Raw genomic sequence first — 26,259 nt, 5'->3', positions numbered from 1 at the left:
AACTCAATTCAAAGAGGACATTCATGGTTTGAAGCCTATGGAAACACGGCACAATGTCAGATTATTTGACCAGTATGTGTTTTGTCTAATCACGGTCTTGGTGCTGACGTTTGACTTTACAGTGGATGTTTCATTCAATTCCAGAGCAACTCTTGCATCAATATTTCACAGTGCAACTCCACATGTTAAAACCAAAGCAAGGTGAAGGTATGGTATATCACAGGTCTATGTACAGTCTCAGGGCAGGCCAGGTTTGACAGTGAACAGAGCATTCTGATCTAGTCATCTGTAAACACACATCAGACAAATCTCTGTTGAAGGAGATCACCTCACGACCTGTCTATCGGTCATATCTCTGTTGAAGGAGATCACCTCACGACCTGTCTATCGGTCATATCTCTGTTGAAGGAGATCACCTCACGACCTGTCTATCGGTCATATCTCTGTTGAAGGAGATGACCTCATGACCTGTCTATCGGTCATATCTCTGTTGAAGGAGATCACCTCATGACCTGTCTATCGGTCATATCTCTGTTGAAGGAGATCACCTCATGACCTGTCTATCGGTCATATCTCTGTTGAAGGAGATCACCTCACGACCTATCTATCGGTCATATCTCTGTTGAAGGAGATCGCCTCACGACCTATCTATCGGTCATATCTCTGTTGAAGGAGATCACCTCACGACCTGTCTATCGGTCATATCTCTGTTGAAGGAGATGACCTCACGACCTGTCTATCGGTCATATCTCTGTTGAAGGAGATCACCTCATGACCTGTCTATCGGTCATATCTCTGTTGAAGGAGATGACCTCACGACCTGTCTATCGGTCATATCTCTGTTGAAGGAGATCACCTCACGACCTGTCTATCGGTCATATCTCTGTTTAAGGAGATCACCTCACGACCTGTCTATCAGTCATATCTCTGTTGAAGGAGATCACCTCACGACCTGTCTATCGGTCATATCTCTGTTGAAGGAGATCACCTCACGACCTCCATAGCTATAATAAAAGTAAAAAGCATGTTCTCTCTCTCATCATCCCCGATCACAACACACACACACCCCCTCAGGACACATCAAAGATAAGAGAGGACAGCCTCTGTTGAAAGGGCCAGGGGTTAAGCCTGTGGTTAGGGGTCAGAGTTCTGGGTTCAGGGTTTGGTCCCGACTGTAGGGGGAGGGGGGGGGGCCGAGGGGATAGTGACCCTAGAAGTGTCTCAAATGGAACCCTATTCCCTATATAGTGCACTACTTTAGACCAGAGTCCTATGGAACTCTATTCCCTATATAGTGCACTACTTTATACCAGGACCCATAGCGCTCTGGTCAAAGTAGTGGACTGTATAAAGTAGGATGTAATTTGGGATACATCTCATGTTGTGGGCCTTTTGACCACCGCGCCTGGCCCGGTGGTCTACTGGACCTGTTGACCACACCGCCTGGCCCGGTGGTTTACTGGACCTGTTGACCACACCGCCTGGCCCGGTGGTCTACTGGCCCTGTTGACCACACCGCCTGGCCCGGTGGTCTACTGGGCCTGTTGACCACACCGCCTGGCCCGGTGGTCTACTGGGCCTGTTGACCACACCGCCTGGCCCGGTGGTCTACTGGGCCTGTTGACCACACCGCCTGGCCCGGTGGTCTACTGGGCCTGTTGACCACACCGCCTGGCCCGGTGGTCTACTGGGCCTGTTGACCACACCGCCTGGCCCGGTGGTCTACTGGGCCTGTTGACCACCGCGCCTGGCCCGGTGGTCTACTTAGCCTTGGTTTTCTCCTCGTAGGTTCCGGCGTTCTTGTAGGAGCCGACGTATCCCGTCTCCTCCACCAGCTCCTCCCCCCCGCCCTTACCCCTCCCCTTCCCGCTCTCGTCGAAGCGCTCTTTGTGGGAGCCTGTGTACTTGGTGGTGTCCGTCAGTCTGTCCACTGCGGCTGTCTTCGCCATTTTCTGTAGGGGAGGGGGACGACAGTAACAGAAACCATGTTGTCATGTTGGTGTGCTAAACCATTACAGTTTTGTTTGTTTTTTAATGGTAAACTGCTACTGTAGGTTCGCTTGACAAACTGAGGAAGTTCCCGCTGTCCTCCAGCGTTGGGATCACAACAGTTCTGAAGGTTCTAGAATCTGAATGTTATATACAGGAGGCAACAGCAGGAGGTGGATAGGTAGAACCCTAAAGAAGGTCCCTTGGTTCTGAAGGTTCTAGAATCTGAATGTTATACACAGGAGGAAACAGCTGGAGGTAGATAGGTAGAACCCTAAAGAAGGTCCCTTGGTTCTGAAGGTTCTAGAATCTGAATGTTATACACAGGAGGAAACAGCTGGAGGTAGATAGGTAGAACCCTAAAGAAGGTCCCTTGGTTCTGAAGGTTCTAGAATCTGAATGTTTACACAGGAGGAAACAGCTGGAGGTGGATAGGTAGAACCCTAAAGAAGGGATTATTTTAACTCAATTATAATTTCTTAAGTCAAAAAACCAACAGCGACTCTTAGATAAAGAGGTTGAACTCAGATTCAATTCACGGCATGACAACAGCCAGCCAGTGTTAACAAATAATTGTGTTTGGAGAAAAAAAGAACCTTAGGTAACACTAACACACACACAGACGAACACACACGACACACAGACACACACACACACACACGACACACACACACGACACACACACACGACACACAGACACACCTCACCGATGAAGCCAATCTCTTATAATGGATATGATGTCATGAATGTGAGTTGGCTCAGAGCGAGCCAGAGCACTGAGACGGTTTGGAGAGCTGAGTACATTCACTCAGGCACGTCTAAACAACCTCCTTGACTTCAGAACTACGTGATAAACACCGTACCGTCCTCCTCCACAACTGTCCTATCTACCCTCAAGTGACAGCAGACAGGCCTTATCCCCATATTCATTTATGTACTTAATCTTACCACACACTTGAAGCTGGGTTTAGAACAAGACAGTGTTTATTTAGCTGGATAACATGTCAATAATTAAAGTTGATTAGTTGTAGTAGTAGTGGTAGTAGTAGTAGTAGTGGTGGTAGTAGTAGTAGTAGTAGTGGTAGTGGTAGTAGTAGTGGTAGTAGTAGTAGTAGTAGTAGTGGTAGTAGTGGTAGTAGTGGTAGTAGTAGTAGTAGTGGTAGTAGTAGTATTAGTAGTATAGTAGTAGTGGTAGTAGTGGTAGTAGTAGTAGTAGTAGTAGTGGTAGTAGTAGTATTAGTAGTATAGTAGTAGTAGTAGTATAGTAGTAGTGGTAGTAGTAGTAGTAGTGGTAGTAGTAGTAGTGGTAGTAGTAGTAGTATAGTAGTAGTAGTAGTAGTAGTATAGTAGTAGTGGTAGTAGTAGTAGTAGTGGTAGTGTAGTAGTAGTGGTAGTAGTGGTAGTAGTGGTAGTAGTGGTAGTAGTGGTAGTAGTAGTGGTAGTAGTAGTAGTAGTAGTAATAGTAGTAGTAGTATAGTAGTAGTAGTAGTATAGTAGTAGTGGTAGTAGTAGTGGTAGTAGTAGTTGTATAGTAGTAGTAGTAGTAGTAGTAGTAGTAGTATAGTAGTAGTAGTAGTAGTAGTATAATAGTATTAGTAGTAGTAGTAGTAGTAGTATAGTAGCAGTAGTAGTAGCAGTAGCAGTAGTAGTAGTGATGTAGTAGTAGTAGTAGTAGTCGTAGTAGTGGTGTAGTAGTAGTAGTAGTGGTGGTGGTGGTGGTGGTGGTGTAGTAGTAGTAGTAGTAGTAGTAGTAGTATAGTAGTAGTAGTAGTAGTAGTAGTAGCAGCAGTAGCAGTAGTAGTAGTAATAGTAGTTGTAATGTAGTAGCGGAGTAGTATAGTAGTAGTAGTAGTAGTAGTAGTAGTGGCATCGCAGTAGTATATTAGTAGAGTGGTAGTAGTAGTGTAGTAGTAGTATATTAGTAGTAGTAGCAGTATATTAGTAGTAGTAGTAGTATATTAGTAGAGTGGTAGTAGTAGTATAGTAGTAGTAGTAGTAGTAGTAGCAGTATATTAGTAGTAGTAGTAGTAGTAGTAGTATTTCAGTAGTAGTAGTGCATTTGTAGTAGTATATTATTATTATTGTAAGTAGTAGTAGTTGTAGTGTAGTAGTAATGTAGTAGTAGTATATTTGTAGTAGTAGTAGCAGTAGTAGTGTAGTAGTAGTATATTAGTAGTGGTAGTGTATTTGTAGTAGTATATTGGTAGTATAGTAGTAGTATATTAGTAGTAGTAGTGTAGTAGTAGTAGTATGCAGTATTAGTAGTAGTAGTAGTAGTAGTAATATATTAGTAGTAGTAGTGTATTAGTAGTAGTATAGTAGTAGTAGTAGTAGTAATATATTAGTAGTAGACTAGTATACAGTAGTAGTAGTAGTGTATTAGTAGTAGTATAGTAGTAGTGTATCTGTCATACCGTGACTCCTACGTTGGTGGGCTCCTTGCCCTCTATCAGCTTGTAGACAGACGTTAGGGCCTCCTCTTTGCTCTGACCTTTAAACCTCTTCGGGGCCAGCTCCTCCAGGGCTTTCTGGAATTCCTCGTAGGTGATCACCCGGGACGTCTTCGCTCTGCAACAGCAGAAAACAACAGCCGTTCCACAACATTGTTCTGAAGTGGATTTATAATCTACTACTGTCAGAAAACAACAGTCGTTCCACAACACTGTTCTGAAGTGGATTTATAATCTACTACTGTCAGAAAACAACAGTCGTTCCACAACATTGTTCTGAAGTGGATTTATAATCTACTACTGTCAGAAAACAACAGTCGTTCCACAACACTGTTCTGAAGTGGATTTATAATCTACTACTGTCAGAAAACAACAGTCGTTCCACAACACCGTTCTGAAGTGGATTTATAATCTACTACTGTCAGAAAACAACAGTCGTTCACAACACCGTTCTGAAGTGGATTTATAATCTACTACTGTCAGAAAACAACAGTCGTTCCACAACACCGTTCTGAAGTGGATTTATAATCTACTACTGTCAGAAAACAACAGTCGTTCCACAACACTGTTCTGAAGTGGATTTATAATCTACTACTGTCAGAAAACAACAGTCGTTCCACAACACTGTTCTGAAGTGGATTTATAATCTACTACTTTCAGAAAACAACAGTCGTTCCACAACACTGTTCTGAAGTGGATTTATAATCTACTACTGTCAGAAAACAACAGTCGTTCCACAACACTGTTCTGAAGTGGATTTATAATCTAATACTGTCAGAAAACAACAGTCGTTCCACAACACTGTTCTGAAGTGGATTTATAATCTACTACTGTCAGAAAACAACAGTCGTTCCACAACACTGCTCTGAAGTGGATTTATAATCTAATACTGTCAGAAAACAACAGTCGTTCCACAACACTGTTCTGAAGTGGATTTATAATCTAATACTGTCAGAAAACAACAGTCGTTCCACAACACTGTTCTGAAGTGGATTTATAATCTACTACTGTCAGAAAACAACAGTCGTTCCACAACACTGTTCTGAAGTGGATTTATAATCTACTACTCTCAGAAAACAACAGTCGTTCCACAACACTGTTCTGAAGTGGATTTATAATCTACTACTGTCAGAAAACAACAGTCGTTCCACAACACTGTTCTGAAGTGGATTTATAATCTACTACTGTCAGAAAACAACAGTCGTTCTGAAGTGGATTTATAATCTACTACTGTCAGAAAACAACAGTCGTTCCACAACACTGTTCTGAAGTGGATTTATAATCTAATACTGTCAGAAAACAACAGTCGTTCTGAAGTGGATTTATAATCTACTACTGTCAGAAAACAACAGTCGTTCTGAAGTGGATTTATAATCTACTACTGTCAGAAAACAACAGTCGTTCCACAACACTGTTCTGAAGTGGATTTATAATCTACTACTGTCAGAAAACAACAGTCGTTCCACAACACTGTTCTGAAGTGGATTTATAATCTACTACTGTCAGAAAACAACAGTCGTTCCACAACACTGTTCTGAAGTGGATTTATAATCTACTACTGTCAGAAAACAACAGTCGTTCCACAACACTGTTCTGAAGTGGATTTATAATCTACTACTGTCAGAAAACAACAGTCGTTCCACAACACTGTTCTGAAGTGGATTTATAATCTACTACTGTCAGAAAACAACAGTCGTTCCACAACACCGTTCTGAAGTGGATTTATAATCTACTACTGTCAGAAAACAACAGTCGTTCCACAACACCGTTCTGAAGTGGATTTATAATCTACTACTGTCAGAAAACAACAGTCGTTCCACAACACCGTTCTGAAGTGGATTTATAATCTACTACTGTCAGAAAACAACAGTCGTTCCTACAACAACAGTCGTTCTGAAGTGGATTTATAATCTACTACTGTCAGAAAACAACAGTCGTTCCACAACACCGTTCTGAAGTGGATTTATAATCTACTACTGTCAGAAAACAACAGTCGTTCCACAACACTGTTCTGAAGTGGATTTATAATCTACTACTGTCAGAAAACAACAGTCGTTCCACAACACCGTTCTGAAGTGGATTTATAATCTACTACTGTCAGAAAACAACAGTCGTTCCACAACACCGTTCTGAAGTGGATTTATAATCTACTACTGTCAGAAAACAACAGTCGTTCCACAACACCGTTCTGAAGTGGATTTATAATCTACTACTGTCAGAAAACAACAGTCGTTCCACAACACCGTTCTGAAGTGGATTTATAATCTACTACTGTCAGAAAACAACAGTCGTTCCACAACACTGTTCTGAAGTGGATTTATAATCTACTACTGTCAGAAAACAACAGTCGTTCCACAACACTGTTCTGAAGTGGATTTATAATCTACTACTGTCAGAAAAAAACAACAGTCGTTCCACAACATTGTTCTGAAGTGGATTTATAATCTACTACTGTCAGAAAACAACAGTCGTTCCACAACACTGTTCTGAAGTGGATTTATAATCTACTACTGTCAGAAAACAACAGTCGTTCCACAACACCGTTCTGAAGTGGATTTATAATCTACTACTGTCAGAAAACAACAGTCGTTCCACAACACCGTTCTGAAGTGGATTTATAATCTACTACTGTCAGAAAACAACAGTCGTTCCACAACACCGTTCTGAAGTGGATTTATAATCTACTACTGTCAGAAAACAACAGTCGTTCCACAACACTGTTCTGAAGTGGATTTATAATCTACTACTGTCAGAAAACAACAGTCGTTCCACAACACTGTTCTGAAGTGGATTTATAATCTACTACTGTCAGAAAACAACAGTCGTTCCACAACACCGTTCTGAAGTGGATTTATAATCTACTACTGTCAGAAAACAACAGTCGTTCCACAACACTGTTCTGAAGTGGATTTATAATCTACTACTGTCAGAAAACAACAGTCGTTCCACAACACCGTTCTGAAGTGGATTTATAATCTACTACTGTCAGAAAACAACAGTCGTTCCACAACACTGTTCTGAAGTGGATTTATAATCTACTACTGTCAGAAAACAACAGTCGTTCCACAACACTGTTCTGAAGTGGATTTATAAATCTACTACTGTCAGAAAACAACAGTCGTTCCACAACACTGTTCTGAAGTGGATTTATAATCTACTACTTTCAGAAAACAACAGTCGTTCCACAACACTGTTCTGAAGTGGATTTATAATCTACTACTGTCAGAAAACAACAGTCGTTCCACAACACTGTTCTGAAGTGGATTTATAATCTAATACTGTCAGAAAACAACAGTCGTTCCACAACACTGTTCTGAAGTGGATTTATAATCTACTACTGTCAGAAAACAACAGTCGTTCCACAACACTGTTCTGAAGTGGATTTATAATCTAATACTGTCAGAAAACAACAGTCGTTCCACAACACTGTTCTGAAGTGGATTTATAATCTAATACTGTCAGAAAACAACAGTCGTTCCACAACACTGTTCTGAAGTGGATTTATAATCTACTACTGTCAGAAAACAACAGTCGTTCCACAACACTGTTCTGAAGTGGATTTATAATCTACTACTCTCAGAAAACAACAGTCGTTCCACAACACTAAGTGGATTTATAATCACAACACTGTTCTGAAGTGGATTTATAATCTACTACTGTCAGAAAACAACAGTCGTTCCACAACACTGTTCTGAAGTGGATTTATAATCTACTACTGTCAGAAAACAACAGTCGTTCCACAACACTGTTCTGAAGTGGATTTATAATCTACTACTGTCAGAAAACAACAGTCGTTCCACAACACTGTTCTGAAGTGGATTTATAATCTACTACTGTCAGAAAACAACAGTCGTTCCACAACACCGTTCTGAAGTGGATTTATAATCTACTACTGTCAGAAAACAACAGTCGTTCTGAAGTGGATTTATAATCTACTACTGTCAGAAAACAACAGTCGTTCCACAACACTGTTCTGAAGTGGATTTATAATCTACTACTGTCAGAAAACAACAGTCGTTCCACAACACTGTTCTGAAGTGGATTTATAATCTACTACTGTCAGAAAACAACAGTCGTTCCACAACACTGTTCTGAAGTGGATTTATAATCTACTACTGTCAGAAAACAACAGTCGTTCCACAACACTGTTCTGAAGTGGATTTATAATCTACTACTACTGTCAGAAAACAACAGTCGTTCCACAACACTGTTCTGAAGTGGATTTATAATCTACTACTGTCAGAAAACAACAGTCGTTCCACAACACCGTTCTGAAGTGGATTTATAATCTACTACTGTCAGAAAACAACAGTCGTTCCACAACACCGTTCTGAAGTGGATTTATAATCTACTACTGTCAGAAAACAACAGTCGTTCCACAACACCGTTCTGAAGTGGATTTATAATCTACTACTGTCAGAAAACAACAGTCGTTCCACAACACCGTTCTGAAGTGGATTTATAATCTACTACTGTCAGAAAACAACAGTCGTTCCACAACACCGTTCTGAAGTGGATTTATAATCTACTACTGTCAGAAAACAACAGTCGTTCCACAACACTGTTCTGAAGTGGATTTATAATCTACTACTGTCAGAAAACAACAGTCGTTCCACAACACCGTTCTGAAGTGGATTTATAATCTACTACTGTCAGAAAACAACAGTCGTTCCACAACACCGTTCTGAAGTGGATTTATAATCTACTACTGTCAGAAAACAACAGTCGTTCCACAACACCGTTCTGAAGTGGATTTATAATCTACTACTGTCAGAAAACAACAGTCGTTCCACAACACCGTTCTGAAGTGGATTTATAATCTACTACTGTCAGAAAACAACAGTCGTTCCACAACACCGTTCTGAAGTGGATTTATAATCTACTACTGTCAGAAAACAACAGTCGTCCACAACACCGTTCTGAAGTGGATTTATAATCTACTACTGTCAGAAAACAACAGTCGTTCCACAACACTGTTCTGAAGTGGATTTATAATCTACTACTGTCAGAAAACAACAGTCGTTCCACAACACTGTTCTGAAGTGGATTTATAATCTACTACTGTCAGAAAACAACAGTCGTTCCACAACACTGTTCTGAAGTGGATTTATAATCTACTACTGTCAGAAAACAACAGTCGTTCCACAACACTGTTCTGAAGTGGATTTATAATCTACTACTGTCAGAAAACAACAGTCGTTCCACAACACCGTTCTGAAGTGGATTTATAATCTACTACTGTCAGAAAACAACAGTCGTTCCACAACACTGTTCTGAAGTGGATTTATAATCTACTACTGTCAGAAAACAACAGTCGTTCCACAACACTGTTCTGAAGTGGATTTATAATCTACTACTGTCAGAAAACAACAGTCGTTCTGAAGTGGATTTATAATCTACTACTGTCAGAAAACAACAGCCGTTCCACAACACTGTTCTGAAGTGGATTTATAATCTACTACTGTCAGAAAACAACAGCCGTTCCACAACACCGTTCTGAAGTGGATTTATAATCTACTACTGTCAGAAAACAACAGTCGTTCCACAACACCGTTCTGAAGTGGATTTATAATCTACTACTGTCAGAAAACAACAGTCGTTCCACAACACTGTTCTGAAGTGGATTTATAATCTACTACTGTCAGAAAACAACAGTCGTTCCACAACACTGTTCTGAAGTGGATTTATAATCTACTACTGTCAGAAAACAACAGTCGTTCCACAACACTGTTCTGAAGTGGATTTATAATCTACTACTGTCAGAAAACAACAGTCGTTCCACAACACTGTTCTGAAGTGGATTTATAATCTACTACTGTCAGAAAACAACAGTCGTTCCACAACACTGTTCTGAAGTGGATTTATAATCTACTACTGTCAGAAAACAACAGTCGTTCCACAACACCGTTCTGAAGTTTATAATCTACTACTGTCAGAAAACAACAGTCGTTCCACAACACCGTTCTGAAGTGGATTTATAATCTACTACTGTCAGAAAACAACAGTCGTTCCACAACACTGTTCTGAAGTGGATTTATAATCTACTACTGTCAGAAAACAACAGTCGTTCCACAACACTGTTCTGAAGTGGATTTATAATCTACTACTGTCAGAAAACAACAGTCGTTCTGAAGTGGATTTATAATCTACTACTGTCAGAAAACAACAGTCGTTCCACAACACTGTTCTGAAGTGGATTTATAATCTACTACTGTCAGAAAACAACAGTCGTTCCACAACACTGTTCTGAAGTGGATTTATAATCTACTACTGTCAGAAAACAACAGTCGTTCCACAACACTGTTCTGAAGTGGATTTATAATCTACTACTGTCAGAAAACAACAGTCGTTCCACAACACTGTTCTGAAGTGGATTTATAATCTACTACTGTCAGAAAACAACAGTCGTTCCACAACACTGTTCTGAAGTGGATTTATAATCTACTACTGTCAGAAAACAACAGTCGTTCCACAACACCGTTCTGAAGTGGATTTATAATCTACTACTGTCAGAAAACAACAGTCGTTCCACAACACCGTTCTGAAGTGGATTTATAATCTACTACTGTCAGAAAACAACAGTCGTTCCACAACACTGTTCTGAAGTGGATTTATAATCTACTACTGTCAGAAAACAACAGTCGTTCCACAACACTGTTCTGAAGTGGATTTATAATCTACTACTGTCAGAAAACAACAGTCGTTCTGAAGTGGATTTATAATCTACTACTGTCAGAAAACAACAGTCGTTCCACAACACCGTTCTGAAGTGGATTTATAATCTACTACTGTCAGAAAACAACAGTCGTTCCATAACACTAGTATAAGTATATAATAATAAAATCCGGCCAATTGCAACCAACATTGGCCACTATTTTATCGCCAGCTGATCTCTCTTAAACAATTGACAAATTCATTTTATATGGCCCAGTGCCCCGGGTGGGTGGAGATTACCCATGGAATTGTCTAAAAATTGGCAAACTCCACCAAACCGGGGCACTGGGCCATACAAAACAAACTTGCCCATGCTTTAAGAGAGACCAGTTGAGGATAATCGAGCGGCTAATGTTGGTTGCAATTGGCCCATAAATAATAATCATCGTAATAGATGAATGTATTACATTGATAATTATGTTGTAGTCGGTTGTTATTAAAACTCACTTGACTTTCGTGAAGACGATATCCACGTCAGTGCCGGTGACATTCTTCCCGTCGATGATCTTGCAGTCCTTACACAGTTTAGCCCAGTTCTTCCCGTTCATCTCCTTCCCTGTCGCCTTGGTGTCTCCGTGGATCGCAAACTTCTTAAAGGAGTTCATCAGCTGCTCCAGATCTGTGCTCTCCGCCATCTTGAAGAATATCTACAAAATAAGACAACATGGGTCTTAGCCATTATACATATTTGTCTGACACTAAAGCAGGTTTAAAAAAAGAAAAAAAGAAGCAGGTGTATTTAAAGCTGCCTGATTACAAAACAGGACAACAAGACTCATCACTGTGTTCTAATACCCATACTCACATACTGTATACTACATACTTAATGAGTATATACTATTAGTACATTTTAGTATACTGTAAGCGAACAGTATCGTTCCAGATGAGCATACTTAAAAAAAAAAAAAACAATTATAGAGCTTCGCCTGTCCAACCGGAAGTTGATGCTGTTGCTATGCAACGTCTTGCTAGCGTATTAGCATAACAAATGACCAGCTCGACGTTTTACGATTTCCGGGGTGTGTTCGTAAATTCATTCTGGGGTGTGTTTGTAAATTCATTCCGGGATGTGTTCGTAAATTCATTCTGGGGTGTGTTCGTAAATTCATTCTGGGGTGTGTTCGTAAATTCATTCTGGGATGTGTTATATATAATAATAATAATAATATATCCCATTTAGCAGACGGGGTGTTTGTCATTCATGTGTTCGTAAATTCATTCCGGGATGTGTTCGACACTTTATTCCGGGATGTGTTACATTCATTCTGGGGTGTGTTTGTAAATTCATTCTGGGGTGTATTCGTAAATTCATTCTGGGGTGTGTCCGTAAATTCATTCTGGGGTGTGTTTGTAAATTAATTCCAGGATGTGTTTGTAAATTCATTCTGGGGAGTGTTCGTAAATTCATTCTGGGATGTGTTTGTAAATTCATTCTGGGATGTGTTTGTAAATTCATTCTGGGGTGTGTTCGTAAATTCATTCTGGGATGTGTTTGTAAATTCATTCTGGGGTGTGTTCGTAAATTAATTCTGGGGTGTGTTCGTAAATTTATTCTGGGATGTGTTTGTAAATTCATTCTGGGATGTGTTTGTAAATTCATTCCGGGGTGTGTTCGTAAATTCATTCCGGGGTGTGTTCGTAAATTCATTCCGGGGTGTGTTCGTAAATTCATTCCGGGGTGTGTTCGTAAATTCATTCCGGGGTGTGTTCGTAAATTCATTCTGGGATGTGTTCGTAAATTCATTCTGGGGTGTGTTCGTAAATTCATTCCAGGATGCGTTCGTAAATTCATTTTGGGGTGTGTTCGTAAATTCATTCTGGGGTGTCAGAGCACTTCATTCCGGGCCTTCCCGTTGTCAAATTGTCCGTCCGTATATTCAGGAGCGTTCAGAGGGCCCTGCTCTGGCCAAGGAGTAGGGTTCAACGGCAGTAAAGCAACCAAGCTTTAAAATGACCAGCTCGACGTTTTACGATTTCCGGGGTGTGTTCGTAAATTCATTCCAGGGTGTGTTTGTAAATTCATTCTGGGGTGTGTTCGTAAATTCATTCCGGGGTGTGTTCGTAAATTCATTCCGGAATGTGTTTGTAAATTCATTCTGGGGTGTGTTCGTAAATTCATTCTGGGGTCTGTTTGTAAATTCATTCCAGGATGTGTTTGTAAATTCAGTCTGGGATGTGTTCGTAAATTCATTCTGGGGTGTGTTCGTAAATTCATTCTGGGGTGTGTTCGTAAATTCATTCTGGGGTGTGTTTGTAAATTCATTCTGGGATGTGTTCGTAAATTCATTCTGGGGTGTGTTCGTAAATTCATTCCGGGATGTGTTCGTAAATTCATTCTGGGGTGTGTTCGTAAATTCATTCCGGGATGTGTTCGTAAATTCATTCCGGGGTGTGTTCGTAAATTCATTCTGGGATGTGTTCGTAAATTCATTCTGGGGTGTGTTCGTAAATTCATTCTGGGGTGTCAGAGCACTTCATTCCAGGCCTTCCCGTTGTCAAATTGTCCGACGGTATATTACGGAGCGTTCAGAGGGCCCTGCTCTGGCCAAGGAGTAGGGTTCAACGGCAGTAAAGCAACCAAGCTAACTGGCTAACGTTGGCTAGCTACTTTAAAAAAAAATCCATTTTTAAATTTTTTATTTCACTCATTTTATTGATAGTGGAAAACAGTAATCTTACAGGATAAAAATGTCATCTGAAATCTTGGACGTCTCCCACAGCATCTCTTGATATCGGTCATCCTTTCTTGTTCTTAGCTACACTGGCGGTTGGAGTGGATGTTGCCTAGCGACTTCCAAACACCTCACTCTGACCATGATACTCTCCCTAGCAGAGCTGCTCAGCTTGTTTTCATGTTATCCACAGACTTAGTGACTGTAATTGTGTTCCTGGCAACAATTTTATCTATCTTCTTTTTTTTATTTTGGACGACGTTTAATGACACTGGCCAAAACTTATTGAAACGCACAACGACTATACCACCTAGCTAAGAATGATGTGAAACATCAAGTCAATAACCGTTGGGTAATTAGATCAGCAGATCGTTAATATACTGCCTGGCAAGTTTGATCTATTAGTAGCCAACGTTAGGTAACTAGCTAACATACCGGTACATACTGCTGTAATGCTATGCAGTTCGTAAGGACAGCGTAGATAATAAGTTGTCAGCCAACATAACGTGGTACAAAACGTATTTTAAAAGTTATTACTATATTACATTGTGTAACAGTTTAACTTTAGACCATCCCCTCGCCCATACCCGGGCGCGAACCAGGGACCCTCTGCACACATCAACAACAGTCACCCTCGAAGCATCGTCACCCATCGCTCCACAAAAGCTGCGGCCCTTGCAGAGCAAGGGGAACCACTACTTCAAGGTCTCAGAGCAAGTGACGTCACCGATTGAAATGCCACTAGCGCACCGCTAACTAGCTAGCCGTTTCAATGCTCAATTAAAAAAAAAAAAACATTTGTCAGAATTAGTTCAAACTTATTACTTTATTACAATTGTATTTTTTTGTTAGAGCAATGAAAAAAGCAATGAAGTTGTCTCCGCTCTCCTCGGCTGTATATTTTCTCAAATCTGAAAACGTAGTGAAGCATACACATATTTTCTGAAGAAATTGCATTATGGGTCCTTAAAAGCACGGATATGGTGTCCACTGCGTGTATACTTCGTATTTTGGCGTATAAACTATATCCATGCTATGACCAATGAGCATACTACATACTCTATTCACCTCACAGATACGGTTAGTGGGGTTAGTATGAGTATTGGCACAGCTTTTAGACTTTCTATAATGGATGTTGCATAGTATTGTATTAATTTGAATGGCATATGACATGCATACTTGATCCCGTGGTAAATACCTTGTCAACGACTAAAGAACATGTCAAAGTCGACTGATTTATGGTGTTAGTTTTGTACTACTAATAGTGTCTGTCTCATGCTCCAGATGAACCCCCGGGACTTTAAAATGAATATCACATGTCCTCTAACTCGACTCTATTTGACCCCTCAGACCTTCCCCTTCAGGGATCTGGGTTCAAACAATCTGTTGAAAGGATTCCATTTTTAAAGAGAGGAGAGAGAGAGAACATCATGTGTCTACAGAACCCACCCAGGAGAGAACAGCATGTGTCTACAGAACCCACCCAGGAGAGAACAGCATGTGTCTACAGAACCCACCCAGGAGAGAACATCATGTGTCTACAGAACCCACCCAGGAGAGAACATCATGTGTCTACAGAACCCACCCAGGAGAGAACAGCATGTGTCTACAGAACCCACCCAGGAGAGAACAGCATGTGTCTAACAGAACCCACCCAGGAGAGAACAGCATGTGTCTAACAGAACCCACCCAGGAGAGAACAGCATGTGTCTACAGAACCCACCCAGGAGAGAACAGCATGTGTCTACAGAACCCACCCAGGAGAGAACAGCATGTGTCTAACAGAACCCACCCAGGAGAGAACAGCATGTGTCTACAGAACCCACCCAGGAGAGAACAGCATGTGTCTACAGAACCCCTCCATGAGAGAACATCATGTGTCTACAGAACCCCTCCAGGAGAGAACATCATGGGTCTACAGAACCCCTCCAGGAGAGAACATCATGGGTCTACAGAACCCACCCAGGAGAGAACAGCATGTGTCTACAGAACCCCTCCATGAGAGAACAGCATGTGTCTACAGAACCCACCCAGGAGAGAACAGCATGTGTCTAACAGAACCCACCCAGGAGAGAACAGCATGTGTCTACAGAACCCACCCAGGAGAGAACATCATGTGTCTACAGAACCCACCCAGGAGAGAACAGCATGTGTCTAACAGAACCCACCCAGGAGAGAACAGCATGTGTCTACAGAACCCACCCAGGAGAGAACAGCATGTGTCTACAGAACCCACCCAGGAGAGAACAGCATGTGTCTAACAGAACCCACCCAGGAGAGAACAGCATGTGTCTACAGAACCCACCCAGGAGAGAACAGCATGTGTCTACAGAACCCCTCCAGGAGAGAACAGCATGTGTCTACAGAACCCCTCCAGGAGAGAACAGCATGTGTCTACAGAACCCCTCCAGGAGAGAACAGCATGTGTCTACAGAACCCCTCCAGGAGAGAACAGCATGTGTCTACAGAACCCCTCCAGGAGAGAACAGCATGTGTCTACAGAACCCACCAGGAGAGAACAGCATGTGTCTACAGAACCCACCCAGGAGAGAACATCATGTGTCTACAGAACCCACCCAGGAGAGAACAGCATGTGTCTACAGAACCCACCCAGGAGAGAACATCATGTGTCTAACAGAACCCACCCAGGAGAGAACAGCATGTGTCTACAGAACCCACCCAGGAGAGAACAGCATGTGTCTACAGAACCCACCCAGGAGAGAACAGCATGTGTCTACAGAACCCACCCAGGAGAGAACAGCATGTGTCTACAGAACCCCTCCAGGAGAGAACATCATGTGTCTACAGAACCCCTCCAGGAGAGAACAGCATGTGTCTACAGAACCCCTCCATGAGAGAACATCATGTGTCTACAGAACCCACCCAGGAGAGAACAGCATGTGTCTACAGAACCCCTCCAGGAGAGAACAGCATGTGTCTACAGAACCCCTCCATGAGAGAGCATCATGTATCTACAGAACCCCTCCAGGAGAGAACATCATGTATCTACAGAACCCCTCCAGGAGAGAACAGCATGTGTCTACAGAACCCCTCCAGGAGAGAACAGCATGTGTCTACAGAACCCACCCAGGAGAGAACATCATGTGTCTACAGAACCCCTCCAGGAGAGAACATCATGTGTCTACAGAACCCACCCAGGAGAGAACATCATGTGTCTACAGAACCCACCCAGAACCATGTGTCACCCAGGAGAGAACAGCATGTGTCTACAGAACCCACCCAGGAGAGAACATCATGTATCTACAGAACCCACCCAGGAGAGAACATCATGTGTCTAACAGAACCCCTCCAGGAGAGAACATCATGTATCTACAGAACCCACCCAGAACCCACCCAGGAGAGAACATCATGTGTCTACAGAACCCACCCAGGAGAGAACATCATGTGTCTACAGAACCCACCCAGGAGAGAACATCATGTGTCTAACAGAACCCACCCAGGAGAGAACATCATGTGTCTACAGAACCCACCCAGGAGAGAACATCATGTGTCTACAGAACCCACCCAGGAGAGAACACCATGTGTCTACAGAACCCACCCAGGAGAGAACATCATGTGTCTACAGAACCCACCCAGGAGAGAACATCATGTGTCTACAGAACCCACCCAGGAGAGAACAGCATGTGTCTACAGAACCCCTCCAGGAGAGAACATCATGTGTCTACAGAACCCACCCAGGAGAGAACATCATGTGTCTACAGAACCCACCCAGAACCCCTCCAGGAGAGAACATCATGTGTCTACAGAACCCACCCAGGAGAGAACATCATGTGTCTACAGAACCCACCCAGGAGAGAACATCATGTGTCTACAGAACCCACCCAGGAGAGAACATCATGTGTCTACAGAACCCACCCAGGAGAGAACATCATGCCCCAGAACCCACCCAGGAGAGAACATCATGTGTCTACAGAACCCACCCAGGAGAGAACATCATGTGTCTACAGAACCCACCCAGGAGAGAACATCATGTGTCTACAGAACCCACCCAGGAGAGAACATCATGTGTCTACAGAACCCACCCAGGAGAGAACATCATGTGTCTACAGAACCCACCCAGCAGCCCTTCACAGTCCTAGAACTCCAGTCTTGACGGTTCACATCTTTAACACAGCTAATGAATAAGAATACGTGTTCTGCTAGCTAGCTAGCCATGGATAACATTAGTGTCGTCATGACAAGGGTCACGAGGGGAGCTCTACAATATTACGCTTTGTGAGAACGCTTAGAAGGAGGTCATGTTGAAAAGTAATCTTTACTTGGACTTTTCTTAAATGTAGTTTTGTAATGGACTTTTAAACATGCAGACAATAAGACAATTGCCAATGGGGTAACCAAGGTAACCACGGGTTGTTGTCCCACAGCCTTACAGGGGCCCAATAGGATGATGGGAGGCCTCCTCTCTCTGGGGACAGAAGGACAGTTCTCTCTCTCTCTCTGGGGACAGAAGGACAGTTCTCTCTCTCTCTCTCTGGGGACAGAAGGACAGTTCTCTCTCTCTCTCTCTGGGGACAGAATGACAATTCTCTCTCTCTGGGGACAGAAGGACAGTTCTCTCTCTCTCTCTCTCTGGGGACAGAAGGACAGTTCTCTCTCTCTCTCTCTGGGGACAGAATGACAATTCTCTCTTTCTGGGGACAGAAGGACAGTTCTCTCTCTCTCTCTGGGGACAGAATGACAATTCTCTCTTTCTGGGGACAGAAGGACAGTTTTCTCTCTCTCCCCCTCTGTTATGTAGTGCTCTGTAGTGCTCTGTAGTTATGTAGTTCTCTGTAGTTATGTAGTGCTCTGTAGTTATGTAGTTCTCTGTAGTTATGTAGTGCTCTGTAGTTATGTAGTGATCTATAGTGCTCTGTTGTGCTCTGTAGTTATGTAGTTCTCTGTAGTTATGTAGTGCTCTGTAGTTATGTAGTGATCTATAGTGCTCTGTTGTGCTCTGTAGTTATGTAGTTCTCTGTAGTTATGTAGTGCTCTGTAGTTATGTAGTGCTCTGTAGTTATGTAGTGCTCTGTAGTTATGTAGTGCTCTGTAGTTATGTAGTGCTCTGTAGTTATGTAGTTCTCTGTAGTTATGTAGTGCTCTGTAGTTATGTAGTGCTCTGTAGTTATGTAGTGCTCTGTAGTTATGTAGTGCTCTGTAGTTATGTAGTGCTCTGTTGTGCTCTGTAGTTATGTAGTGCTCTGTAGTTATGTAGTGCTCTGTAGTTATGTAGTACTCTGTTGTGCTCTGTAGTTATGTAGTTCTCTGTAGTTATGTAGTGCTCTGTAGTTATGTAGTTCTCTGTAGTTATGTAGTGATCTGTAGTTATGTAGTGCTCTGTAGTTATGTAGTGCTCTGTAGTTATGTAGTTATGTAGTGCTCTGTTGTGCTCTGTAGTTATGTAGTGCTCTGTTGTGCTCTGTAGTTATGTAGTGCTCTGTTGTGCTCTGTAGTTATGTAGTGCTCTGTAGTTATGTAGTTCTCTGTAGTTATGTAGTGCTCTGTAGTTATGTAGTGCTCTGTAGTTATGTAGTGCTCTGTAGTTATGTAGTGCTCTGTTGTGCTCTGTAGTTATGTAGTGCTCTGTAGTTATGTAGTGCTCTGTTGTGCTCTGTAGTTATGTAGTGCTCTGTTGTGCTCTGTAGTTATGTAGTGCTCTGTAGTTATGTAGTGCTCTGTAGTTATGTAGTGCTCTGTAGTGCTCTGTAGTTATGTAGTGCTCTGTAGTTATGTAATGCTCTGTTGTGCTCTGTAGTTATGTTGTGCTCTGTAGTTATGTAGTGCTCTGTAGTAATGTAATGCTCTGTTGTGCTCTGTAGTTATGTAGTGCTCTGTTGTGCTCTGCCAGTTGTTATGAGACTAGCGAAGTTGATATTCGATAGTAGATGTGGTTTAGAGTGAACAGCCAGTCAGCAGGGACTAGATGAGGAGGTGTAGCTGAAACAGTGGGTGGGCTTGGAGAGAAGTCAGCTCTCTCTCTACCAGCTGCTTCCACTCTAGAAAACTTCCTCCACGAGGCCATTCGTTTAGCAGCAAATCACAAAACATACAGATCAAATCACATATTACAAACCGCAGGATCAAGCTAGCAAAGGACAGCAAGCGAGTAGCACGGTAAAGTGCCTGTGTTTTTACCAGACGGCCATGACCCAGAGGGATTTACAGGAGCTATTGGAGTGCCTTGCTTATGGGCACATTGGCAGATTCTTCACCTAGTCGGCTCTGGGATTTGAACCAGTGACCTTTCGGTTACTTGCCCAACCGGTTTTAATCTCTAGGCTGCGTGTGCGTTTGCGTGTGCGTGTGATATTGCAGACATGACTCTCTTAGTTTGCGCTGCCTAGCAATAACAATAATAATAGTGTGTGTAATGAACTGTTCTTGTGTATGAGGTGCTGTGTGGGTGGGGGGGGGGGTGAAGCTCAGGCCAGGGACAGACAGACAGACAGACAGACAGACAGACAGACAGACAGACAGACAGACAGACAGTCAGACAGAGACAGACAGCATTGCATCCTACAGACAGACAGACAGGCAGACAGACAGACAGACAGACAGACAGGCAGGCAGGCAGACAGACAGACAGACAGCATTGCATCCTGCAGCTCGGGACAGACAGACAGACAGACAGGCAGACAGGCAGGCAGGCAGCATTGCATCCTGCAGCTCAGGACAGACAGACAGACAGACAGACAATGATCTGTCTGTCTGTCTGTCTGACAGAGCATTGCATCCTACAGCCAGAGAGTAGAAAGAACACATTGAGAGAGAGACAGTATGTCCCAAATGGAACCCTATTCCCTGTACTGTATAGTGCACTACCATAGGGTCCTGTTCAAAAAGGTGGTGCACTATACAGGCAATAGGGAACCAGTTGGGATGCAAGCACCCAGATTCCACCTCTTCTGTCTGGCACAGAGGACAAGTCCCCAGCGATTTGAACGTTGAGAGAACCTCTCCGCTGGTCCGTTAGACTCAGTCCCTATGGAGAACTAGAGACACCACTGGGACCAGGTACTGACCTCTCCGCTGGTCCGTTAGACTCAGTCCCTATGGAGAACTAGAGACACCACTGGGACCAGGTACTGACCTCTCCGCTGGTCCGTTAGACTCAGTCCCTATGGAGAACTAGAGACACCACTGGGACCAGGTACTGACCTCTCCGCTGGTCCGTTAGACTCAGTCCCTATGGAGAACTAGAGACACCACTGGGACCAGGTACTGACCTCTCCGATGGTCCGTTAGACTCAGTCCCTATGGAGAACTAGAGACACCACTGGGACCAAGTACTGCATCACTCCAGGTACTGTTGGCTACAACACATCACAAGGTTTCAGGTGGTCAATTTTGACATTTCATTCAAATCCCATGCAATTGGGGCGGCAGGGTAGCCTAGTGGTTATTGCGTTGGGCCGGTAACCGTAAAGGTTGTCGGATCGAATCCCCGAGCTGACAAGGTACAAATCTGTCGTTCCAATTCATCCCAAAGGTGTTCGATGGGGTTGAGGTCAGGGCTCTGTGCATGCCAGTCAAGTTTCACACCGATCCCAAAAAACAACTTCTGTATAGACCTCATTTTGTGCACGGGGGCATTGTCATGCTGACACAGGAAAGGTCCTTCCCCAAACTGTTGCCACAAACTCGGAAGCACAGAATTGTCTAGAATGTAATTTTATGTTGTTGGGTTTAGATTTCCCTTCACTGGAACGAAGGGGCCCGAACCATGACAAACAGCCCCAAACCAGCATTCCTCCTCCACCAAACTTTACAGTTGGCACTATACTTAGGGGCAGGTAGCGTTCTCCTGGCATCTGCCAACCCCAGATTAGTCTGTCAGACTGCCAGATGGTGAAGCGTGATTCATCCCTCCAGAGAACGCGTTTCCACCGCTCCAGAGTCCAATGGCAGCGAGCTTTACACCCCTCCAGCCGACGCTTGGCGTTGCGGATGGGGATCTGAGGCTTGTGAAACCCATTTCATGAGGCTCCCGACGAACAGTTATTGTGCTGACGTTTACTTCCAGAGGCAGTTTGGAACTCGGTAGTGAGTGTTGTAACCGGGGACAACCGCACTTCAGCACTCTGCGATCCCGTTCTGGTGGCCTACCACTTCGTGGCCGAGCCGTTGTTGCTCCTAGACGTTTCCACTTCACAATAACAGCACTTACAGTTGACCGGAGGCAGCTCTAGCAGGGCAGAAACCTGACCAACTGAGTTGTCTATGGAGACTGCATGGGCTGTGTGCTTGATTTTACCCACCTGACAGCGACGGGTGAGGCTGAAACAGACACGAATCCACTAATTTGAAGGGGTGTCCACATACTTTTAGTGTACAGTATATGTCATAGCAAGTTTACATCTATGTCTGTGGTGCAGTCTGGTCACACACACACACACCCGCGCACACACACACACGCACGCACACACACACACACACGCACACATGCACACACACACACACGCGCACACATTCACACACACACCCGCGCACACACACACACGCAAGCACACACACACACGTGCACACGCAGACACACACATGCAGACACACACACACACACACACAATATCATTCTGTGGTGCAGTCCGGTCACACACACACATACACACCCGCGCACACACACACACACGCACGCAGACACACACCCACGCACGCGCTCGCACACATGTGCACACGCAGACACACACACACAATATCATTCTGTGGTGCGGTCTAGTCTGGTTGTCTCGCTGCAGGTATTCTAGGTATAGACCGCAGTCTGAGCACCAGACACGAGCCAAGCATCGTGTTAGTGGTAGTGTGGACAGCAACACACCCTGCTGCCAGTAGTGCACTACATAGGGGGGGAAAGGGTGTCATTTGTGATGCCGTGTGTTTTTATTCTGTTTATGTTCTGCTTGGCTGTCCGTGTTCTGCTAAAGATGTCTGGTTGGTTCTGGTTGGCTCTGGTTGGGTCTGGTTGGGTCGGGTTGGTTCTGGTTGGTTCTGGTTGGTTCTGGTTGGGTCTGGTTGGTTCTGGTTGGGTCGGGTTGGTTCTGGTTGGGTCTGGTTGGTTCTGGTTGGGTCTGGTTGGGTCGGGTTGGTTCTGGTTGGGTCTGGTTGGGTCGGGTTGGTTCTGGTTGGGTCTGGTTGCGTCTGGTTGGGTCTGGTTGGTTCTGTTTGGTTCTGGTTGGGTCTGGTTGGTTCTGGTTGGTTCTGGCGTTCATCGTCCCTCAGCGTATAATGCCTGTCTGCAGGGCTGTTGGAAACGGACCCGTGTGTAGTTCTACAGTAGCAGCATCCTAATGTGACACGCGGTAACATAACAACAACGGGTTATATGGTCACTTACAGTTATATCCAATGGAGATGCTTTCATCCCAACGTGATTTACAGTAAGGACAGTGAGTCTGTTCATCCCAAAGTGATTTACAGTAAGGTTAGTGAGTCTGTTCATCTAAAGTGATTTACAGTAAGGGCAGTGAGTCTGTTCATCCCAAAGTGATTTACAGTAAGGACAGTGAGTCTGTTCATCCCAAAGTGATTTACAGTAAGGTCAGTGAGTCTGTTCATCATCCTGTTCATCTAAAGTGATTTACAGTAAAGTGATTTACAGTAAGGACAGTGAGTTATTTCATCCCAAAGTGATTTACAGTAAGGGTAGTGAGTTATTTCATCCAAAGTGATTTACATTAAGGACAGTGAGTTCTTTCATCTAAAGTGATTTACAGTAAGGACAGTGAGTTATTTCATCCAAAGTGATTTACAGTAATGACAGTGAATCTGTTCATCCAAAGTGATTTACAGTAAGGACAGGGAATCTGTTCATCTAAAGTGATTTACAGTAAGGACATTGAGTCTGTTCATCCAAAGTGATTTACAGTAAGGACAGTGAGTCTGTTCATCCCAAAGTGATTTACAGTAAGGACAGTGAGTTCTTTCATCCAAAGTGATTTACAGTAAGGACAGTGAGTTCTTTTATCCAAATTGATTTACAGTAAGGACAGTGAGTATGTTCATACAAAGTGATTTACAGTAGGGACTGTGAATTCTTTCATCCAAATTGATTTACAGTAAGGACAGTGGATGAAAGAACTCAGTGAGTAACTCTTTCATCACTTTGTATGAAAGAACTCAAAGTGATTTACAGTAAGGACAGTGAGTCTGCTCATCTAAAGTGATTTACAGTAAGGACAGTGAGTTCTTTCATCCAAAGTGATTTACAGTAGGGACTGTGAATTATTTCATCCAAATTGATTTACAGTAAGGACAGTGAGTTCTTTCATCCAAAGTGATTTACAGTAAGGACAATGAGTTCTTTCATCCAAAGTGATTTACAGTAAGGACAGTGAGTCTGCTCATGTAAAGGGATTTACAGTGAGTTCTGCTTCATCCTCCAAACTCTGTACCGATTTACCTCCACATTGTAAGGACAGTGAGTTCTTTTTTTCATCCAAAGTGATTTACAGTAAGGACAGTATAAAGCTCATGTAAAGGGACTCTGTACAGTGATTTACCCTGTATAAAGCCTCCCTTGACTCTGTATATAGCCACCACACTGACTTTTATAAAGCCTCCACATTGACTCTGTACCCTGTATATAGCCTCCACATTGACTCATTTCCCTTAACACCCTGTATATAGCCTCCACATTGACTCTGTACCGTAACACCCTGTATATAGCCTCCACATTGACTCTGTACCGGTACCACCTGTATATAGCCTCCACATTGACTCTGTACCGGTACCCCCTGTATATAGCCTCCACATTGACTCTGTACCGGTACCCCCTGTATATAGCCTCCACATTGACTCTGTACCGTAATACCCTGTATATAGCCTCCACATTGACTCTGTACCGTAACCCTGTATATAGCCTCCACATTGACTATGTACCGGTAGTATATAGCCTCCACATTGACTCTGTACCGTAATACCCTTTATATAGCCTCCACATTGACTCTGTACCGTAAAACCCTGTATATAGCCTCCACATTGCCTCTGTACTGTAATACCCTGTATATAGCCTCCACATTGTTATTTTATAGTGTTACAATTTTTTCTTTAGTTTAATTAGCACATTTTTAATTACTTACTTTTTAAAACTCTGCATTGTTGGTTAAGTTGTCATAAGTAAGCATTTCACGGCGTCTACACCTGTTGTATTATTCGGCGCATGTGACAAATAAAATTTGATTTGGACAGCAAAAATATTCTAATTACGATGCAGATAATACATTTGATTTAACTGAACATTTTTATCCAAAGCCATATTGCTGGGAATGTTCTAAATAGTGTTTGCTTGACCTGAGCAAAATTGTCCAAAAGTATAATTTTCGAATCTGTTTCTACAATGTCAACCATTTAGTTTTGTTCTAAACAGTGTTTCTGTCAAACTAGTTTTTTTTTGTTCTAAACTTACAGTATGTCGTCAAGTTATTTTCCCCTCAACTCTCGACTGAAATATTTGAGAGGAAAGAACAGTGACGTTACCTGGTGTATATTATGTTAGGAGAGAGAGGAGCCGTGAGTAATATACACACACACACACGTGTTGTTGTTGTTATTCACACAGCCAAGCTGACCAGACACAGGGATTCACTAATCATCATGTACAGGAACCACTGTACAAACCCTAGAGTCACCTCAATTACAGTTACAATCACCCCCCCCCCCCCCCCAATTTATTTTTTATTTTTAAATACGACACGGTACAGTAATACATTACAATTACAACATCAGCAGGTCAGAAATTAGACCATGTTTCGTATTTCACTAATATCAATTTCTCCTCTCTTTGTTTTGTTAATATTAATGAATGTGTCACACCAAAGCAACGCCACAGGAACATAACATGGTATCTTAGCAACACAACAAGCCGCTCCACCCGTTCGCTAAGAGTCGCAGATGTAGGAGGATTGTAACAGGAACGGCATTGTTGAGCAGTAAAAAAAAAACAAAAAAAACCCCAGCTGTGTTGATAATACATTGCTAATGTTAGGATTGTTGTGCATACAGCCTACAGGGATCTAGCATACAGAGAGAGACACACACACACACACACACACACACACACACACACACACACACACACACACACACACACACACACACACACACACACACACACACACACACACACACACACACACACACAGGTAATCTACATCCTACAGTACAGTTACAGTAGTTACCCACTAACCCAGCAGTAGTAGTAACAGTAGCAGTAGCAGAGCCCCAGAGCCTCAGAGTCCCCCAGATCCCTCAGAGCCCCCAGATCTGCAGGAGCCCCAGATCCCCCAGAGCTAGAAAGCAACACTGAACTGCAGCAGCTCTTACCTCTGGCTAATGTCAAGTCCCTTCTGCCTCTCTCGCTGTCCTGCACTGCCTCTCCTTGCCTCACCTCAAACGCCAACCCATACACTCAAATGAGCTTTAAAGGCTGCTGAGAATTT

At 43.0% G+C, this 26,259-nt stretch overlaps 1 protein-coding gene and 1 pseudogene across 2 annotated transcripts; both read right to left on the bottom strand.

The window, feature by feature from the left end:
• Positions 1 to 26,259, bottom strand: LOC135554448 (tubulin polymerization-promoting protein family member 3-like). Of its 2 annotated transcripts, XR_010457698.1 has the most exons (5): positions 26,144 to 26,259; positions 11,601 to 11,800; positions 4,404 to 4,557; positions 689 to 1,952; positions 1 to 600 (listed from the first exon to the last, which is right to left on the bottom strand). XR_010457698.1 is itself a non-coding variant. In XM_064986769.1 (4 exons), exons 2-4 carry the CDS (start codon positions 11,786 to 11,788, stop codon positions 1,761 to 1,763), a joined length of 534 nt encoding a protein of 177 aa, XP_064842841.1. In that variant the 5' UTR covers positions 11,789 to 11,800; positions 26,144 to 26,259; the 3' UTR covers positions 621 to 1,760. The 2 variants fall into 2 exon arrangements, 1 of the variants encoding a protein (XP_064842841.1); XM_064986769.1 differs by lacking the exon at positions 1 to 600 and having other exon boundaries at positions 621 to 1,952.
• LOC135552176 (uncharacterized) overlaps positions 21,928 to 26,259 on the bottom strand; it is a 47,930-nt pseudogene continuing 43,598 nt past the window's right edge.

This window comes from Oncorhynchus masou, chromosome 2, assembly GCF_036934945.1.
Source record: "Oncorhynchus masou masou isolate Uvic2021 chromosome 2, UVic_Omas_1.1, whole genome shotgun sequence".
Classification (NCBI taxonomy): Eukaryota; Metazoa; Chordata; class Actinopteri; order Salmoniformes; family Salmonidae; genus Oncorhynchus; species Oncorhynchus masou.
Note: the sequence above shows the minus strand (reverse complement) of the source record. Positions and strands in the feature narration are given on the sequence as shown.